The 21090-nt window shown below is 40.9% G+C and overlaps 1 protein-coding gene across 14 annotated transcripts; it reads left to right on the forward strand.

The window, feature by feature from the left end:
- The first annotated feature begins 376 nt into the window (after positions 1 to 376).
- Positions 377 to 20887, forward strand: ralgapb (Ral GTPase activating protein non-catalytic subunit beta). 14 transcript variants are annotated; one of them, XM_088370034.1, is made up of 33 exons: positions 377 to 541; positions 2482 to 2703; positions 3263 to 3465; positions 3671 to 3837; positions 3986 to 4172; positions 4546 to 4677; positions 5186 to 5364; positions 5681 to 5749; positions 6113 to 6264; positions 6787 to 7015; positions 9063 to 9264; positions 9431 to 9598; positions 9764 to 9878; positions 9978 to 10125; positions 10566 to 10630; positions 10729 to 10873; positions 11222 to 11275; positions 12019 to 12149; positions 12335 to 12517; positions 12626 to 12774; positions 12968 to 13155; positions 13248 to 13351; positions 13499 to 13654; positions 13745 to 13807; positions 14351 to 14560; positions 14693 to 14851; positions 15014 to 15179; positions 15256 to 15378; positions 15690 to 15826; positions 15903 to 16011; positions 16142 to 16220; positions 17222 to 17370; positions 17850 to 20887. In XM_088370034.1, the coding sequence occupies exons 2-33, from the start codon at positions 2527 to 2529 to the stop codon at positions 18041 to 18043; spliced, it is 4692 nt and encodes a 1563-aa protein (XP_088226160.1). In that variant the 5' UTR covers positions 377 to 541; positions 2482 to 2526; the 3' UTR covers positions 18044 to 20887. The 14 variants fall into 14 exon arrangements, with proteins under 14 accessions (XP_088226160.1, XP_088226163.1, XP_088226161.1 ...); XM_088370037.1 differs by having other exon boundaries at positions 13766 to 13807; XM_088370035.1 differs by having other exon boundaries at positions 13502 to 13654.
- Positions 20888 to 21090: the final 203 nt, after the last annotated feature.

The following is a 21090-nucleotide window of genomic DNA, read 5'->3' on the forward strand; positions in this document are numbered from 1 at the left end:
TTAAAAATACCTTTTTTTAAAATATATTTTTTGTCTAAAACAAATTTACATAATAATAGTGTTTCAAAGAACTTTATTTGTTTTAGTAATTTTTAAGTTCATGTTCAGTATTTTCTTGTTTTGTACCCAAAAATAAATGCTCGTTTGAATAATATACTCATTTTAGTTAAAATACCAAAATAATCGTGATTAAAATATTTTTTTCATATTCATATTTCATATACCCCAGCAGTAAGAATACGAACGGCGTTTGGGGCATTTTCCCCTCGTCATGTGTGGATCTATTATGAGTGCTTCGTTTTACGGCGGAACGAAACCGTCGTAACACGAGGACGGTACGTACTTTGAGGCGAAGTCCGCTGCTGTTTATTTAGCAACCAGTTGGAGGCGTCAGTATCACATCCTGTCTCCCGTGTCAAGCTGCACTATTCCAGTCTTGACATTGCGAAGATGGAGGCTATTAGGGTTTAAACCCAGGCAATAACCTGGAGCACAAACTGCGCATTTTGGAGACCTGCTATGACATCCCCATTTGGGCCAGGTAAAGTGAAAATACTCGTTGCGTATTAGACAAACGAAAGCATTTCAGTTCCGTTTGCTTGCGGAGCACCGATGACAAGGCTAATGTCAACGATAGCGCTAACTCGGCAAAAGCTTGATTGCAAGTCGAATAAACTACAGCGTTGCTTTGGAATAACTGTAATGTTCTCTGCACTCGACTACATCTGCTCTTGTTTGTACCGTACCGCAGATGCCAAGCAGTGGCTATCGTGAGGGAGCTAATCTTACATATTGCGTTGTTCTCGCTAGCTAGCATCAGTAAGCTAATGGTCCCGTTTCCTGGTTGAAATTCTGACCCGAAGCTTAGCATTCGCTGATCATTTCTTCCCGTTCATTGACACATTCGAGCATATCGGGACAATGTAACAATTATATACAGATATGAGACATGCCTTATGCACCCCGGTTCACTGTCAAACGCCACAGAATGCACATCAGTTAGCATTTATTTACTCAGCTCTGGCATGTATTTTTTTGAGTGTGCATAGAGTTAACCCATGACTAAATGGTACTTTCTCTTTTTTATTCATCTGTTTTGTCATGCGCAATTGAATTGGTTCAACTTTGCAGCTAGCTAGTTATCGTGAACAATCATGGTAATAGAAACTTATGACAGGCAACTGTCTACAGCACTGAGCCCCGCCAGAGTGTGCAATGTGCATTGAATGGTCGTAGTGACTCCAATATGTTGGGTGTAATGCAAACTGATATAAAAAATGTCTTCCCGTTTAATTTTATTGGTAATGAGTGCATCAGTGCACGAACTGATGAATTGGTGGTCTCACTAGTTTGGACTGGTTCAGGCAAAAATCCCAAATCTGTATAAATCTGGTGAATGTTGTTTCTTTGGAGTTAATTTACTTGAATAGTTTTGGATAGCTTTTCCATGGTGTCACATGTTAATAAACATGGTAAAAGCTACAATAACATTTTCACCAATGGAATATCGCATTCTTTGAAGACAATGGCACATATACAGTTCTGACAAGTTACAAGAAATACAGACTTCTTGTGCTGTCTTATGCCTAGCACCTATTAGGGATGTACATCTCGCCCCAAAAGGACGACTTGATGCGTATCTTAATACATGGAGTGCGATACGATTCGAGGACGGTTTTACTTGTGGAATGATTGAATTTGGTTCAGTTTAGTGGGACTACAATTCGATTCAATATGGTTGTCAATGAGTTTCTTGTTGTTTTACAAGCGTACGAATAGACTTGTCAGTAGGGCTATAGGGAAAAATGTGCGGTATGGTTGTTGAACAGTACAGCAATATCAACATTATTAAGATAATTAACATGTATAAAAGATTGAAATGTTTACTATTAAATAAGATGTGTAAAATAAAATATGTAAATATTTTTCCAATAAAAGACGATTATTTCAAAGTAGAATTATTTGTTTCATTTCGATGCACTTGCATCTTTTAAATCTAAACAGATTTTCTACTTCAAATTCGTCTTTTTTTTTTCCCAGACCACTAGTCCTACATATATTTAAAATGCAATGAATGTCCAATTTGATTTCTTTACTCTTCTCAACATTTTATATAGAAAACACAATAAAATGAATAAAAACTAAATACACAACATTTTTAAAAAGTACCTAGTGGTACTAAACCAAGGCCAAACTATCAAATTACGGTTTTCTTTCTTTGGCGCCCACTTGTCTTTCCACTTTGCCTCCGTCATGTTGTTTACATTTGTGGTCCTCTAGCAGGGCTGTAAACAAGAACAAGAACATCAACAACATCTGCATGTGATGTAAATATGCTAGTGTAAAGTTTAGTTTTAGTAGCTGCAGCTACAATCAGCTACATGGACCTTTAATCGTTGATCACGGTGTAGCAAGGGAGTTGGCTAAATATACCACGCATCAAAATAAATAACTTCAGAATTTTTGAACGTGTGTCCGCAGGTGTGAGTATGAGGTGCGAGTAGAAGAGCAGCAAACGCCGGCACCATGTACTCCGAGTGGCGCTCGCTGCAGCTGGTGGTGCAAAGCGACCAGGGCCACCTCAGTGTCCTGCATTCCTACCCCACCAATGTGGGCACCGAGGTGGCCAACGCTGTGGTCAAGCCGCTCTGCACGGCTGTCAGCCCTGTCGCCACAGAGAACATCCTCAAGACGGACAAGGAGGTGAGAGAGGCTTGTGCGCTGCGTAGGTTCGGAATGCCCCCGGGAAGTCTGCCATCTGTTAGATTAGAATCCTATTACCTTAAAGTTCCAAAACAACCGCTTTGGTAGAACTATCGATGCTTTGGTTGACGCATCTGATAAATTTCACAGTGCAGCTTCAAAGGCAAACACAAACGACACTTGTAGTAATACAAACACAACAGACGCTTTAAGGTTGTGCTTCACTTTGGTTTTCTTTAGAAACAATACAGTATATTGAAAATATCTGTCATCGGCATAAAACCGTTCCTGTCTGTGCGGGCAATAGTTTAATAACTAACTGTCATACAAGTCTAAAAAAAAAAAAAAACTTCTGTTGATAAGCAAAGTATAACTTATCAATTTTAATGATAGTTGGCAATTATAGAATACAAAGCTGTGCCTCAAGCTTCTTCCTAAAAGAAGTATTTGTCTTTCAAGCAATAAAATAATTTGTGCACCTTATATTGTTAAAACGGGCAAACAATACAATTCTAAAATAAACGTGCCCATTACAAATGGTTACTGTTTGACTCCCAAGGTGAAATGGACCATGGAGGTGCTGTGTTACGGCCTCACCCTTCCCCTCGAGGGTGACACTGTCAAGCTGTGCGTTGATGTGTACACGGACTGGATGATGGCCCTCGTGTCACCCAGGGACTCCATGCCTCAGCCTGTGGTCAAAGAGCCCAATATGTATGTGCAGACCATCCTGAAACATCTCCACAATGTCTTTGTGCCAAGGTACGTACGTCCCCAATATGCGCCTTGGACATTTTGGCATTCGCTGTTGATGTTTGGCTGGAGCCCGTTTTACGTATGACCTTTCGTTCACAACTGTTCAACAAAACTGATTCAAATTAATTTAAAGTAAGTTATGGGTACAAAATATTTTGTTTGATTATTGAAAGTTTGAAAGACTCCTTCCACATGTTGAATCGTCCTCCAGGCCTGAGCAGCACAGCTTGAATCATATCAGGCTATGCCAGCAAGTCCTGACTGCTGTCCAAAAACTAGCACGAGAATCTCTTTGTATGGTGAGGGAGACCTGGGAGGTGCTGCTACTCTTCCTGCTTCGTATTAATGACACCTTGCTTGCTCCACCCACCGTTGGAGGTAATTCTTGTACATCAATTGCAGACTCGATGAACGTACTCCCTATTCATAGGAGAGGCCTATCCGTTTTTAAGCATGAGGTTGCAGATTGAAAACCTAAGCTCGCCTTGCCTTACTAACTACCACAACCTAACTTCTCGTTTACCAGTGGGCGTGGCAGAGAAACTAGCAGAAAAGTTAATGGCCGTGCTGTTTGAGGTGTGGCTTCTGGCGTGCGCCCGCTGCTTTCCCACGCCGCCATACTGGAAAACAGCGAAGGAGATGCTGGCCAACTGGAGACATCATCCACCAGTTGTAGAGCAGTGGAGTCGCATAGCCTGTGCCCTCACCTCCAGGTTAGTAGTTAAGGAGTAAGTGCTTTTGAGTGCTTAACATGTCGTACAAAGTTGTTTTGCAGTGATAAACAGTCACACTTACTGTGCTTGAAAAGAAGCTCTGTTGCTCCGTCGATTCAAATTTAAATAAGAACACAATGAGCATGTTGGGACAGTTAATTGATATTTTGTGCTGTGCTATTTCCCAGGCTAATAGACTAGTAGTCATTAGTTCATTTGTTTTCTTTATTGGTTGGGTATTTTAAGGGGTGGTTGCAATATGCAGTTGTACAGTAATACTGTTTAGTAACAATGGCCACTGGAATAAAGGTTGTTTGGTGTTCTCTACAGGAGTGTTGTGTAAACAGTGTTGTGTTTGACATTCTCTGTTCAGACTTCTGCGCTTCACCCATGGGCCCTCCTTCCCAGCTTTTAAAGTTCCTGATGAGGATGCCAACCTTATACCTTTAGAGATGGACAATGACTGTGTGGCACAGGCGTGGTATCGTTTTCTCCACATGCTCAGGTACATGAACTTCGCCCAATGCCAGAGCACGTGCTGCCCTTTCTCTGTTGAGCCTGTGTTTGTGTTGGGAGTGATGAGAGTTGTGGTGCTGTCAGGGTACTAAAAGCTGGATACAAGGCTACTCTATATAACGAAAAAATATTTGGGTTGGATACATGTGTTGATCCACTCGTTTCCAATTAGATCATTATCTGCACTGCGTGCTGAACTTTAAATTCTAGATTTTCAAACCTTCACCTATTTACATTATAATGTCATAATGCATTACATAATTAATTTATACAAGTCAAGAAATATATTAAAATTCTCACATTGTTATGCCATAGAAAGCAGACCAGTCAAAACAAATACACTTGTTTTCTTTTAAAGTTTCACTCTGGATATTAAAAATAGAATGTAACATGATGTACGTATTATAACTGTGCCATTTCTATCTAATCATGATTCATGTCTGTGGCTATGGCAGTGACATTTCCTGAAATAATTGCATCGCAGTTTTTTTTCTTAGCAATCCAGTGGACCTGAGCAACCCGGCGATAGTGAGCACCACTCCCAAGTTCCAAGAACAATTTCTCAACTCCAGCAGCATACCACACGAGGTGGTTCTTCATCCCTGTCTCAAGCAACTGCCCCAGATTTTCTTCAGGGCCATGAGGGGGGTCAGCTGCCTTGTCGATGCCTTCCTTGGTAAGTCTATATGAATCTTCCAAATAGATCCACAGTGTTGTCCATAAGCTCACCAATTTTTGTTTTTTAACATTTACATGTCCAACATCATAGTACATGCATGCAAGTAATATGAATATAATTGAAACTTAACAAACTATGTAACCTAACCAGGATAGGCAAAGTCTGCAAGAATTGCAAGGTTTCCTTTTTTTTTTCCTTTTTTTTTTTAATAGTACTTAATAGCAGTTACTTTAGCTCTGCCGTGCGAAAAATCCAGATGTCAGTAAAATCATCAGAATCACATGTCAGTGTGTATTTTTTCTCTATACTGTAGGTGTCTCAGTTGAAAAGAGAGATGTGCGGGAGAGGGTGTTCTCTTTTTGTCCGGTGCTGCGTTCCCATGGTACAGACACCAGCTGCCGTGTTGTATAATATGATAAAAGTCAACTTTTCATTGGTGGTGATGAATTTAACAACTGGAGTTCAGACCACCTTGCAGGTGCATCTGTAACCCCTGCAAGGTCTCATTTGTGGACAAGGAACAGTCAATCAGGATGAATATCAAGCACCGATGATTTGGTTCTAACCACTTGTCTCGCATGTTAACAAATTAATTCTGCCTAAAATCAACTCCCAGATTCTATTGTCATTTTGTCTCCTTCTCTCCTAACGGCAAAAAAGAAAAAATGCTTTATTGTCACACTTGTTTTCCCAGCCCAGCTCTTCCAGAAAAGCAGTACCTCATTTGATCTTTCCGTCTCATCAGGCATATCCCGTCCTCGAGCTGACAGTGCCCCGCCCACCCCAGTCAACAGAATGAGCATGTCTCCACCTCCCTCCATTGCCAACACTACGCCCCCTCACAGCCGCAAACAGCGGCACACGGTTGTCACCAAAACCACAAGCAAGAGTTCTACTGTAAGTTCAACTCGGGCACCGCGTTGTGTGATTGACTTTTAGATTTTTAGATTTTTTTTCTTGATCTTAATTGCACTGCCGTGTTAGTGGTTCACTTTTTTTTCGTTCGTGACAGTTTATGAATGAGATATGGGAGGCTTTTTGGATGACCTTCGTCACTTATTAAAAAGGAACTTAAGTCACAAATCTTCTTTGTAATAATAGGTTCTTTATGCCACCACAAGTCCCAACGTGGTATTCTGACTAATATTGTGTCAAACGAAGAATTAAGCAGATCAATACATACTTTCTCATCCAACTCGGGGAGCAGCCATTTTGACATCTGCTGTCACATGAAAATGACATCAGACTGCTCTCAGGCTTACATTGCAAAATGTCACAGTTCACCTGTTTTCTTGGTTTGGTGATGTGACCATCTTCAGAGGGGGAGTGGTGGATAACACCCCAGCCTCCCGAGATGGCTGAAAATGTGCGGATTTGCCATCTGACTTCTTATTCATTCATTGAATATGACCAATGCAGGGCAGTGCGAGTCAACCAACAAAAGCATCGCAGCAGCAGCAGCAGACATCTTCGTCACCGACCCTGCTGTCCAGCCCAAACCAGAGCAGTTGTGAGTCGCGGCCGCTCCCTGCTCCGGCGCGGCCAAAAGTCAACAGCATCCTCAACTTGTTTGGCCAATGGTTGTTCGACGCCGCCTTGGTGCACTGTAAACTCCACAGCGGCCTCAGCCGAGACCCCAGCATGACTGGTAAGGCATGAGACGAAACCCCACTCTTATCCTTTCCATTCCATGCATGGGCAGGTGGGTGTTTTGCTGCTGGCCAGTTAATCTGCCTCTTTTTGTGGTGTTTTTCTGTGGTTTTTATGTCTTATTTTATTTAAACTGTATGTTGTTGGGGTGTTCTTGCCATTTTCGTTTTCAACCATTGACTTAGAAACCTTTTTGGGGCCTTTCTATGTGTGAAGGGTTTCGCTATAAAATAATCACCAGCTTTTAATTCATTTACATCACCCAACAATGTAAACCTGACCACAATGAACCTTCGTTTTAGGCGGGGGATACATTCCAGACCCATTTTCAATTTGTGAAAATAGGTGGTAGACATTTTTTTTTTTTTTTATTTAGTGTTATCTCTTCCACACTCTTTAAACACAGTTAAATTTATTGAGTTGTAAAATATTCCGCAGTACCTTGTCAACAGTTCTCTAAACAAGGCAAAGCGTAATTGCTTGAAGCATTTTGTCACTCCCAGTTAACTTTTATTTTAAAACTGACACACAAAACAAAGCCGTAAACATTGTGTGAACACCAAAATGAACAATGGATAGTTTAACATGACAAGAGCAGGTATATATAGATATATTCATGGGGAACTTTTCTGCCTCTTATTTATGTCGCATTTCTTCCAGTAGACTTCAGTGCTTGCCCACAATGTTACGCTACATCGTACTCATCCTTTGAAGTAGAGCAAAGCTAAATTCTGACTTGCCTGTACTTTAAGATCGCATAGAGAACGATTGCTTAAAAATCTGAGATTATAGCAGGAGCACTAACGGTGAAATGCTATACGGTGGACATAGTAGAGGTTAACTTGCACACAATGTGATGGATGCATGTTATGTACACATACATACGTGTGTGTATACTGTTGATATGTAAGGTGTTACATTTATTTAAATAGACGACACCTTGCAATCAATTCCTGCACGGTTTCCCTTCAGAGCGCAGTCGACTTTTGGGGGTGATGCAGGATACTCTAATTCTAAGCGCACTGAGTGACAGTATGCATGGTTGTTTTTATTGGTCCCTCTCTTTCGTCGGCTCTTTCTCTTTGTGGAGTGTCCTGTCTACGCTTTGCCAGTGTCTGATTATAGTGAGTCACTTGTATTTGTCATTTGTCGAGGACAGCAACAAAACAACAACAACAACAACAACAAAACCTCAATTCATGCCTGAAATGAATTGGCTGTGCTTTGATTTTGTGTCTCTCCACTATTTCTGTTATCTTGCAGCCTCTTTTATCCAAATTCTCCTTTCTTATAAATCTTGTAAGTAGGAACAGCAGCTTTGTTTTCCCTCACTTGATTTGCGTTTCTTGACCAATCTTCCTGTTTTTGAGTTGAGTTGCCCCATGATCATTGCCATTACTTGCCATCGTTTTATGTTTTCACTCTTCATTCTCCCGCTAAAACAAACCAAAACAACTCCATCAGTGTTATCTCAGCGTCTTCTGGAGGTGATGGAAAGAGTTTCATCAACTGACAACTTATCTCGACCATAACGTTGCCAGTCTGTTTTATTTATTTTTTCCATTCGGCCACTCTAATCCTTCCTATTTGGCTTCAGCTCATCTCAAGTTCAGCTTCATTTTGTTTTGTCAGTTTGACTTGAGCTCTGGTTTTACTGGTTTGGTTCCTCAATGCATGAAGTGAATGATCTGTACCCTAAGTGGTAGTCATTTAATTACAAAAGCCAGAAAGCTGACACAGGGATTTTGTTTTGTGGTCTTGAGACTTTACTCGCTCATGTTTTATGTCCCTGGACGGCAAACTCTTTGTGTCAGAATTCCCTCTGTTGTATGCTCTGGAATTATGTGAGTGTGTGGATTGTCATGGATGTAGTAAGTTTATTTGGATGTGATAGCAATTTTGTTTTCTTTTGATGGTGTTCTTTATTTTTGGTGCTAACATTTAAGTTTGCCTGTACAGTATGTGCATGAGCACTAGTCATGTTCATGAAAAAGCCATCTTGCAATTCAGGTTGCTTTCATTCTGTCTTTTCCCACCCTATACAGCAATAGCTACGCAAGTAGGACTGGAACTGAGAAGGAAAGGTTCCCAAATGTCCAGCGACTCAATGGTGTCCAATCCCATGTTTGATGCAAACGAGTTTCCGGAGAGCTATGAGGCAGGCCGGGCTGAGGCCTGTGGGACTCTCTGCCGCATCTTCTGTAGCAAGAAAACCAGTGAAGAAATTCTGCCTGTTTATCTCTCCAGGTAACATTTTCAGACTGCTTTGAAGTGGGGAAAATTTCCTCAATAGACGCTTATTTATTGATTTCAGTACTGTGCCTATCCCTACTTAAAGGAACAGAGTTGAAGCTCATGAATTTTATTTCAAATGTTTGCACAGTATTGAGAATTCTGTTCTCCTCACCAACAGGTTCTACATGGTGCTGATTCAAGGTCTCCAGATCTCTGATTTCATCTGTAGACCTGTCCTGGCCTCCATCATTCTTAATTCTTCCTCTCTCTTCTGCACTGACCTGAAGGGCATCAATGTGGTTGTGCCATACTTCATAGCGGCTTTGGAGACTATTGTACCAGACAGGTCAGGCTCGTAGCGTGGTGCTTGTAGGCTGATCATAACCTGAATTATGTTTCGCCATGATTTTTTTTCTTCTTGGCATAATTGATTTTCAAGAATCTTTCCACTGGTAAATTTGGGATATCACTTGAAGTTTCTTGACGTCTGCCTGGTGTGGTCATTTGTTAGGGAGCTGTCCAATTTCAAGATGTATGTAAATCCCACCGATCTGAGGAGAGCCTCCATTAATATTCTGCTGGCAATGCTGCCACTGCCTCATCACTTTGGCAACATCAAATCGGAGGTAAATTGTAGCTTTTATTCATTCCCCAAGCTTTTTGGAGGCAAATTTTCTGCACAATACATTCACTTCAGTGTTGATAAAGATGGTGTCTCTTTAAAGGTTCTTTTGGAGGGCAAGTTTAACGAGGAAGACGGATTGCCGCACGACCAGCCTGTGTCTTTTTTGTCCCTGAGGCTGCGTCTTGTCAATGTTTTGATCGGAGCCCTGCAGACAGAGACCGACCCTGCCAACACACAGCTCATCTTGGGTATCTGCTGCTATATATTTTTCTTTACTTCAAAGTAGGTGCCCCAAAATGCTTGAAATCAATTTAACACATCATTTTGAACAATAAAAAAAGGCAGATGCAATTTTCAAATGAACAGAAATATTTAAGTCTTAAGTATGGGATAAAGTGTTAAGATAGTTTATTTCTAATCCAGCTAAATTATTTAATTTCTGCTACTTACAGTGTAGCATAGTGCTCAATATAAAGAATTACGAGTTGTTAGAAAACCTTATGTTTATATTTAAAAAAATAAATGGTAAGAATTGAACTATTGTACTTTATTCTAAGCCTTCATCTAAGTCTTATTAAATTGTTCTTCTCTTTTACTGTGCATTGTAACCATCCATCCACTCATTATCCAAACCAGTGTTCCTATAGTAATTTTAATGTTTTCGTTTTGATCTGTTCTCCCTTCTCAGGTGCAATGCTAAATATTGTTCAAGACTCTGCACTGTTGGAGTCCATAGGCACACAGACTGAAACAGTAGGTCTTGTTTGTATGTTTTAAAAACTTATTACAAAGCAGTATGCGTGTGCGACGTGTTGGAGCAGGCTTCTAATCCTCTTCTTTAATGTTGCTAGGGAAGCATAGATGGCAGTCACGTGACGGTGAGAAACCAGAGTCATAGCAGAAATAACAGTGGCATTAGCTTTGGCAGTGGGGGCAGCATGGAGGCAACCAGCCCAGATTGTGAACGTCCTGCCCAAGCACTCCTTCGAGACTATGGTAGGAGACATAAATTCATGAAAAAATCTCTTTTGTTCTTCTTTTCTTTAGTTTGTGGTATTACAGTGCTCCCTCGATCATCGAAGAGAGTTGTGTCTCTGACCTGTCAGGTGTATGTAAAAGATTTAACACATAGAGAGACGTATAATTTCTGCTTTAAAGTACCCCTCCAACACCATTAAATCACATTTTAACCTACTTAAACACATTTTAGACACATTTGAGAACACACAAAAAAAAATTGGACGCATCTTGGCCTCGCACTGCTGGGTGAGTGTGAGCATTGTTAGATGTCATCTTTGCCTAGAATTTGAAATGTACTAATTGAACATTTTTACTTCTTTATAGCTAACGTGGTTAAAGTGGTGTGCAGAGTTAAGAGCCGTTGGATAAAATATCTCTGTAGGTGAATTTGCTGTGATGCTGTGCTAACTGTTTTTGACGCAAGAAATGAAGTCTCTGAGATGATTTTTTTTCCTCCCTCTCCTGCCAAACATATTGTTATCCTTTTCAAATGTACTGTAGGGCTGAGCAATGTTTGCAACGTGCATTTCTGAGATTGAATGTAGTAACAAACTACTAATCTGCTGCTGATATGACATTTAAGTTAAAGTCTGCTTTATTGTCAATTTCTTCCCACAAATAGATCGAAATTACGTTCCCACTATCCCACGGTGACAAGACAGTTCACAATGTACATACAAGTAAACAACACAAGAAAAATAAAACAAGAAGGCACAATCAATGAATAAATAAGAGTGATGAATAAATAATAAACAAATAACACAATAAATAAGTACAGGACGCTACGCAGAAGGGGGAAGAGAGTTCAGGATCCTAACAGCCTTATTAGAATGCATCACATACTGTGTGTACAATCCAGTTATTTGGGACATCAGACATGATTGTGGGGGGAAAACAGCAAGAAGAATTGAATGAAGTCAAATGTCAGCATTGCCCTGCCCTTTTTGTACCAATTACATCTAGGCTTGAATATGTGGGAAATCTTCTCAAACTGTGCTTCCTTTCCCTCACCCATTTTTTTCCTTCAAATCTATCAATGTAAGGCACATCTTTAACTCCATGAAATGTGGTGTTTTCTATGCTGTGCTCTATTTGGTATTTCGGGCTGTTATATGTTTTAGCTCTTCCAGATACAGCGGCAGGCCTGTTGGTGCGTAGCATCCATCTGGTCACTCAGAGGCTCAATTCCCAATGGAGGCAAGACATGAGCATTTCACTAGCTGCCCTGGAACTCCTGGCTGGCCTTGCCAAGGTAATGCCCCATTGTCCAAACCCCACACACAAATGTAGTTTAGTTCCTTATACCATATGTATTTAAAAAAAAAAAAAAAAAGTGTATTGTATCCTTTCCCTAGAAAAAGATATATAAAGGACCACTAGAAAACCACTTCCAAACTCACTTAAGCACACTTGCAATCATTTTTTTCTTCTGTTTAGGTCAAGGTGGGGGTTGACTCCGCGGATCGTAAACGGGCCGTCAGCTCTATATGCGGGTACATTGTGTACCAGTGTAGCCGTCCAGCTCCTCTTCAGTCCAGGGACCTTCACTCCATGATTGTAGCTGCCTTCCAGTTTCTTTGTGTGTGGCTCACTGAGCACCCTGACATGCTGGATGAAAAGGTGCATTTTAAATGGAACAAACAAAATAATTGCTTGATCAGACATGAAATTAGAAATGTACCATGTATTAGCTCACCTTTAATATCGTGTAACCTTGTTTTGGATAAGGATTGTCTGGTTGAAGTATTGGAGATCGTGGAGCTGGGAATTTCTGGCAGCAAGTCCCGTCAGGAACAGGAAGTGCGACATAAAGGGGAGAAGGAACACAACCCCGCTTCAATGAGGGTGAAGGATGCAGCTGAGGCCACACTATCATGGTGAGATGCAATCAAAAAGCATCAGAGTTGACATTTTGTCTTATGTTGTTGTATTCGTAGGGAAAAATCTTTTGATATTGTGCAGCTGTGCATATGGTCTGGAAATGTAAAAATATCCCTGCCCCTTTTATCGTCATATACCACAACCCAAAAGTGCTTATTGTTTTGCTTGTCTTGTTGTGTGGTCATTCAGTATCATGCAGGTCCTGGGAGCTTTCCCCTCTCCGAGTGGGCCTGCGTCCACTTGCAGTCTGCTCAACGAAGACACCCTAATTCGCTACGCACGACTCAGCGCCACCGGGGCCAGTAACTTCCGCTACTTTGTCTTGGACAACTCGGTTATTCTTGCCATGTTGGAGCAACCTCTCGGCAATGAGCAGAGTCAGCCATTGAGTATTTCTCTTCACCATTGATTTTTCTAAGAACCGCTCTTGTTAAATAGGATGTGGTGTTTCTCGCTCACTCTGTGACAGACCCCAGCCCGTCTGTTACAATTCTGATCCGAGGGACGGCAGGCAGGCATGCATGGACCATGCAGCTCTTCCACCAGCCCAGAGGTGCTCGGGCCAATCAAAGGGTGAGATCACACAGAAGATTGCTGCATTTTGAGAGAAAAAAAAAATAAAAAAATCACAATTATGTTTGATTATTTTTCCCAAATTGTTCAGTCAGACTGACTACCCCAGTGGTCTTCATTACCCCTCTCCCTCTCCTCCTTCCACAGCAGGTATTTGTTCCAGAGGGCCGTCCAACACCAAACAACGATGTTGGGATCAAATACAACGTCAAGCAGAGGCCGTTCCCTGAGGAGGTGGACAAGATCCCCCTTGTTAAAGCCGACGTTAGCATTCCTGACCTGGATGACATTGTTAGCAAAGAGGTTAGAGAGGTTTCTGTCATTTGTCTTGTGTCCTCCTCTTGGCTTGTTACATCTAATTGTTGAATGACGTTTTGTTACTAATAAACTCAGGAGTGTTGTATTGAATGGCAGGAAGATCTGAGCGCTACAGATTTGCTGAGTTATTTTCAACACGTGAGTTAATGCAGGATTGAATGGGTGGCGGAAAGAAAAGCTTCAAATGTTTCTATCTGGTTACATGGAAAATGAGATGGTGCGCTTGTTTTTTTTTTCATCTTTTCAATTCCTGAGACTCGATGCACTGAAACGATTCAAGAAAACAGCCTTAACGGTTTCAGCCAACGTGTGTCAGGAAAGGTGCCTGGTAGAATTCGATCACGCTGAACATTGACAAATTGGCAATTTAAACATTGTACAAGTTGCAAATGTTTTGCCAAGGTCTCTATGTAGCACGGGCCAATTGTTGGGTTGCAGTATTCCAAAACCTAATTGGTTAATTTTGCCATTTCCACTCATCTCCCATTCCTGGTGAAAACATAAATCTGTCCTCTGATTAATCTATTTGAAATGCTATTACAATGAAGTCATTACCACTTTTGACTTTTAACATTTCAACGCTGGGAAAATAGATGTCTGTCTTGGGAATGTGGTTTGTGCATTTAGACATTGTCCACCCCATCTCATTTTGACATGTTTTCACTTATCCTCTTCATTCAGCTGGAAGTTCAACACGACAAGCTTCGCATTCTGATGACCAAGCAAATAGATTATGAGAATACTTTGGAGCGGCACGGTGACGACATCTGGAAGTCCAAGCCTTTCCCTGACCCACAGATAGACTGCAAACCTCCTCCGCCTTCGCAGGAGTTCCAGACAGCTCGCCTCTTCCTCTCCCACTTTGGTTTTCTTTCTCTGGAGGCGCTCAAGGTCTGTCAACAATTCTGCTCGTTGAGCTAAGTAGGGGCACTATATAGTTGCTCACTTTTAGCTCAATGCTATGCTTATGTGATTGTCACGAGATTTTTACTTGGCCTACGTACATTGGTGACTTACTGACAGGAGCCCAACAACAGTCGTCTACCTCCTCATCTGATCGGCTTGGAGTCATCCTTGCCGGGATTCTTTGATGACATCAACTACCTAGACCTGCTCCCCTGCCGCCCATTTGACACAGTCTTTGTTTTCTACATGAGGGCTGGACAGAAGAGCAGCCACGAGGTGAGGAAAACTAATTACAAAACGTCATTTTTATAGCAGTCCCAGGATCACTTTTACGGTGTGAGAGAGTCAACTTTTTTTCCTTAGTCAAATGTTACTTGACCAATGGATGCTGTAACCAATAAGTCACAAGTCAAATCCGTTCTTGTGCTCTCTTTTCAGATCCTGAGGAATGTGGAATCATCTGCTAGCGTTCAGCCCCACTTTTTGGAGTTTCTTCTGTCCTTAGGCTGGCCTGTGGACGTAGGAAGCCACCCAGGGTGGACAGGACACCTCGATACGAGCTGGTCCCTCAACTCGTGCTCCGACAATGACGTACAACAGACTGGTAAGTGAATCAAACGGAGACAACTTGTCAACTTCAGTGATATGAAGAAATTTGAGGTGTTCTCTTTCTTCTACAGAAGAAGCAGCTACTCTCGAGGACACGGGAGGTGCAGTGTTCAACGGGGAAAAGAAAGTTTTGTACTACGCAGATGCTCTGACTGAAATTGCCTTTGTTGTCCCGTCGCTAACGGAACATTCTGGTTAGTATTTTCTTTTTTTTTTTTAATCAATGACAACTTGAAGGATCTCACTTTAAATGTATGAAATCAAAGTCACATGACCACATTTCAGAAAATGTTTGGTTTTCTGTTTACCTTTCTGTTTAAAGATGTACTTTGTAATGTTTCCATTCCCACAATTTTAAACAGTTCTCGGGTTGTCTTAATATTTCTGTGACATGCGTTCATTAAAAATACCCGAAGGATCAAGAATTACAATACATTTTACACCCAGTTTGGGGCCTCATTGAAGTGAAATAAGGGTGGTCTACAAAACGGTTTTATCTTTACAGAGGAGTCATCGGTCCACAGTGACTGCACACTGGAGGCTGACACCAACATGGACCTTATGCCCAGTATACTCAAACAGCCTAATCTCACACTGGAGTTGTTCCCTAATCACTCGGACAACCTGGAGTCTGTCAAAAAGGTGACGTTTGATTTATTGGGCAATATTTTGACAGGACAGTTTAATTTAAGTTATGTCTTTGTGTGATTTTCTATAGCTGAGTCCTTTGGTGAAGACCAAGAGGTCTTCAAGCGGAAAATCGTTCCCACCACTGGGCCCAGAGACAAAGGTGTTTGTCGTCTGGGTGGAACGATTCGATGATATCGGTAGGCATGTTTGTACTGGAACTCGTTAGCGATTCCACTCAGTGGTTAGCACTATATATATTGTGTTACAAAAGTGTTTGAGCATGTGGTCTTAAATGGTTTCTTGAAAAACTGTTGTTTGTGTTTGTAGAAAATTTCCCATTGTCTGATCTTCTTGGTGAAACCAGCACAGGTTTAGAAGCAAGCATGAGCAACAGCACCTCCTGCAGGTACTCTAAACATGATATTACTCAAGTAGACCCTCCTAACCTAACAGTACCGCCAGAGTACTACAGTAAGGTTTTTTATTTTATTTTATATATGTTTGTTTAGCCCTGACTTTGCCAGTACTGACATTGACTGACCCTGTATGTCCATGATTGAATACAATGAGTTTCAAAGATTATTTCATATTTTTGTTTTTATAGCATTTTATTTATATATTTGTTTATTTATAATTTATACTGTTTGTCAGGCCCGCGCCAGTGAACATGGGATACAGTCACGTTATTGCCCCGAGCCACTGCTAATGTAGAATAACCCTGTCCTCAACTTTGATGCAAAATTGAAAGTGTTGTTACAAAAAATAAAAAACTCTGCAAAGTGTTGCTATAAAACAGGAATTGGAACATGCAGCATATGCAAAGGCTTGCTAAGAAAAGGAACTGTGGCTAACACGTGACTCCAGTTAAGAGTGAAAATGGCTTCCAGCAAAGTTCAATACACTCACCTTTGAATGAAAGTTGCTGCTAGAAGACTGATGCTAAAATTGAAACCTTTTGCTCCCATTTCCCCAATAAATTATTAGAAGTGCCATTCAACGTCAATAACAAACTGTCTGTTCTAATTTAATGGCACCGTATACTAATAATTTGGAAATTCCTTTATATTTATTATGTTCACAGTATAAAGTGTTTAACTGTTTTCCTGCACACGGAGTCCTCGGCAGCATGCGTTAGAATACGTCATCTATCATACAAGAGGGCAATTTCAGTTACCGCTGGGCTTTCTGTTTTTAATTTGATGGGTTTATATTCGTGACCTAGTGTTTTTCACACAGTATTTACGATAGTTATTACTTGACTGATGCATTAGTGAAAGGCTAATGCTAAGAAGGGTTACGTCAGCACTTTAGCAGCGAAACTGTTATAAATTGAGGATGCTCTATCATTAAGACAAATTCTGCATTTTATGTGCAATATCATCGCTTTAAATGTTGATCCTGCTTTAGATCAGGGTTACTCGAGAAGGACGTTCCACTGATCTTCATCCATCCTCTCAAGACGGGCCTCTTTCGGATCCGACTGCATGGCGCTGTGGGCAAATTTAGTATGGTGATCCCTCTGGTGGATGGCATGGTGGTCAGCCGCAGGGCGCTAGGTAGTAGCCTCCATTTTCTATTTGTGTTCTTAGTACTTTAATGAGCTTTATTTTTTAGGACTTTAACAAAGTGTACTCATTTTGTGAAATTTCATCACATTACTAAAAATACTTTATTGCGTCATGATTGGATTAGAACCAGCCCCTAGTACCACTAAAAAAATAAAAAATATCTATATAAAATACTCGCCATCATTACCCGCATTCAAATACAGTAACATAGTAGGCCCAAATGTTCATCAAATGTGAGAAATAGGTTTTACGCCACATCAATCCATCCATCTTTTACCGCTTACCCGGAGTCTGGTTGCAGGTGCAGCAGCTTAAGCAGGGAAGCCCAGACTTCCCTCTCCAACTGAACTGCACTTACTCAGACCACACGAACTAGAACAGTTGCCATTTCTGGCACGATACCGCAGACGGTAGCAATAGGAGTACTAAACAAAACCTTCACTTAACCACTGCGTCCTTTCCGGCAGGCTTTCTGGTGCGCCAAACCATCATCAACGTGTGCCGACGAAAACGCCTAGAAAGTGACTCGTACAACCCGCCGCACGTGAGGCGGAAGCAAAGAATCACGGAGATTGTGCAGCGTTATCGCAACAAGCAACTGGAGCCTGAATTTTACACCTCCCTCTTCCATGAGGTGGGAGAAGGGAAGCCTCACCTCTAACACAGTCCCTGCCCTGCCCTGCCCTGCCCTGTCTTAACACTGGCTCACAAGTGCACACATATACACATTAACACACATGACACACACATATGTATGCTATATGTGCATAAGTCATCCACAACACAGAATCTTTATATTTATACTGTTCAACTTTGTTATTTATATGAATCCATATATCAACTTGAGAGTGAAGTGTGAGATAAAGGCTTCATTTTGAGGTCACAACAGTTCATTGATGGTGTGAACGGCCATGACTGTCGTTTCAGTCGAAGGCCGTTTACATGTGACTTCTTTTTTTTATTTTTAACTGAACAGACACGGCAATGTTTTGGTGTTTGAGCCCGAAAAGATAGCACTAATCTAACTAAAGTCTTGGCAAAATCCTACTTACCATTTCAGTGTGAAAATGGTGGTCTGTGAAATGAGAGGACATACACGTTTGTTTGTGTGCTGCTGGGTGAGCATTCACAAGTATGTGATTCATGCTCGGGGTGGGAATCACACTTCCTCATGATACAATCTATTGCCAGTGGTAGTGATTGTATCAAAATACAGTGATGTTTCTTATATCGCAAGAAAACATCACTATCTATAAGGCACTGAAGAAAACATACAGAAACGTGGAGTTGTGATGTAAGTGTGTCAGTACAATATAGAGCGATAATGATCGTTTGCCCCACAATAAAAATACAGATTGCAAAGATCTGTAAACATTTTGGAAAATATTGTAATATGGATGCCAGGCCACTAGTCAGCAGTGTTGCTTCATTCCACCCTTGGTTTAGCAGCCATGTCCTTCATTTTTTACAAACTACCATTTCTCTTTCTAATGTTACAGTGTTAACAAACATCCACTTTTTTCCCACACCTCCTATAGCTTTACAGCCATTTCGCATTTTCAGGCTCAAAAACAAAAACTCCCCCTACCCTCCCCCAAACATTTGAAACTGAGACAGTAAAATGCCCTTTCGGTTTCTGCTTTTGCAACAATTAGTTCTCATGCGCAACTGCAATACAAAAACGTAACGGTCGGCCTTCCGGGCATCCTAAAAATGTTCTTTCCGCTTGCCATGCTGTGGTTTTCTTGTGGGCCCCGCGCACTTGTGTCCCAACACACATTTCCAAAGACAGGTGGTGGACTCTTCGCCAAGGTGGAAACATGAAATGTTTCCGAATCTGCTGATACAGCATTTCATCGACACACTAAAGTCTTCCTTGTGCACACCGGTGGCCATGGCAGCAGCTCACTTGCACACATATTGGTTTTGAATGATTGTTTTTAATGGGTGGCGGTGGTTTACTTTTATTATATGGAAAAGTTGTTTTATACTTGCCTAAACCGGCCCGGCTCTCAAGCCACTGCTGGGTGCCTGTGCTTCTTGCGTGTGTGTATGCTTCTCTAGCCAGTCAAACCAACCTAGATAAGCGTGTCCCCCCCCTCCTCCGAAACGCTCCATCAGAGGCATTTAAAGATAACACTGTCACTTTAAAGAATGAAATCATACAATCCCGTCTGTGATGCTTGCCTGTCGTGATCAGAGTTCAGTGCAAAGGTATATACTGTCTCTTAGTTTTATTAAGGAGTTTTAATGAGATAAAGTCTGAGTATTACTAGAGAAAAAATATTTTGCCACTTAACTCCTAATAGTAGGACACAAGTCACAATTGTACAATATTTTTCCTATCTAACAATGGTATGTGAAGCCGTGGCCTTCTGAGGATCATGGCAACTTTCCCAAGCAATGAAATGGTGCGTTTGAAACGAGGACGCAAACGCACGCTATTACCCAAAGATGACATGGATGGTCAGAGAGAGAGCAACACCTCTAAATGTTGCGTTCACTGTTTGGTGGTAATTTTGGAATTCACTAGTTATAATTCATTCTTGTAACAATAACAATATCTGAAGAAATATGACTTACAACCCTTTATGCATTTCACGCAAGTCCCTAAAATGCACCACGGCAGTTTGTGTGTCATGCTTTGGCGATTAATTTATTGGCTCAAGCATTACAGCGTAATTTCTATACATATCAAAACGTCTGGCTGCATAGATCTAATTTTTTACATTCTAAGTAAAGACAAGTGTGCAGTTTTGTCCACATGTTAACTCCCACAATTGTTTTGTGTTCAGTCACTGTAATTTTGGTTCAAGGCCCCTCACTGCCTTGACTGTAACAAATGTGATCTTATTTATCACAAACGTGGAACAAGGCGAGTCTATTTTGTTCTGTTTGGAAAGTCTTAATGCACTGAGCACATTCTTTGTTTATTTTCTTAATCCCTATTGGTTACCTGAACATTTCGCTGGCTCTCTTTTTTTTTTTTTTTTGTGGTACCTTTTTTGAGCAAGTGTCTATTTGCAAAGAAACCCCTGCTGAAGAAAGAATTTTATGGCGTGAAAATGTAAATGAAGTGGCGCCATGGACTTTTTAACTTATCTAATTGTGTGTGACTCACTTTTTACTACGGTGCTTTATGCACATGCCTTTTAATGGGAAGGAGAAAAATACCCTTTTAAATCTGCTCGGAGGAAAGCCCACAAACAATCGAGATGTCCCAACTTGTATCCTGTTACTTCTTCACTGGTTGATCGTATTTAAGGACTTTTACCATGTACAGACACGATGAAGGATGAATTGTAAATATACTATAGCAGAAGGCATTTACAAGTTGTCTGTTGCATTCCTCACTTCAGGTGGGGAGACGGGTTGTGTATGTTTTTGTGTGGGAGGAGTGCCGAATGTAACATGCACCCATTAAAGCTATTATTGATATTTTCATTGCTGCCATGCTGGTTTTTATATACGCCTTGAAAATAAAGTGAACTTTCAGTTTTACAAACAGTGTGTGTGTGTGTGAGCGACGAATGTGTAGGCAAGAAAGTTTTAAAATACTAACATTGTATTATTTTTACAATTTTTCTTACTATTTTTCCACCACCATTTCTAACCTTGAAATGTGGTCGAAAGTATGTTTATAATACATTAAGTTCAAATTTTTGTTTTGAAAAAGGACCTATTGTGTTTTTATATGAAGATTGTTAG

Source organism: Syngnathus floridae, chromosome 2 (genome assembly GCF_059516105.1).
Source record: "Syngnathus floridae isolate MCC-2025c chromosome 2, RoL_Sflo_1.0, whole genome shotgun sequence".
In the NCBI taxonomy this organism is placed as follows: domain Eukaryota; kingdom Metazoa; phylum Chordata; class Actinopteri; order Syngnathiformes; family Syngnathidae; genus Syngnathus; species Syngnathus floridae.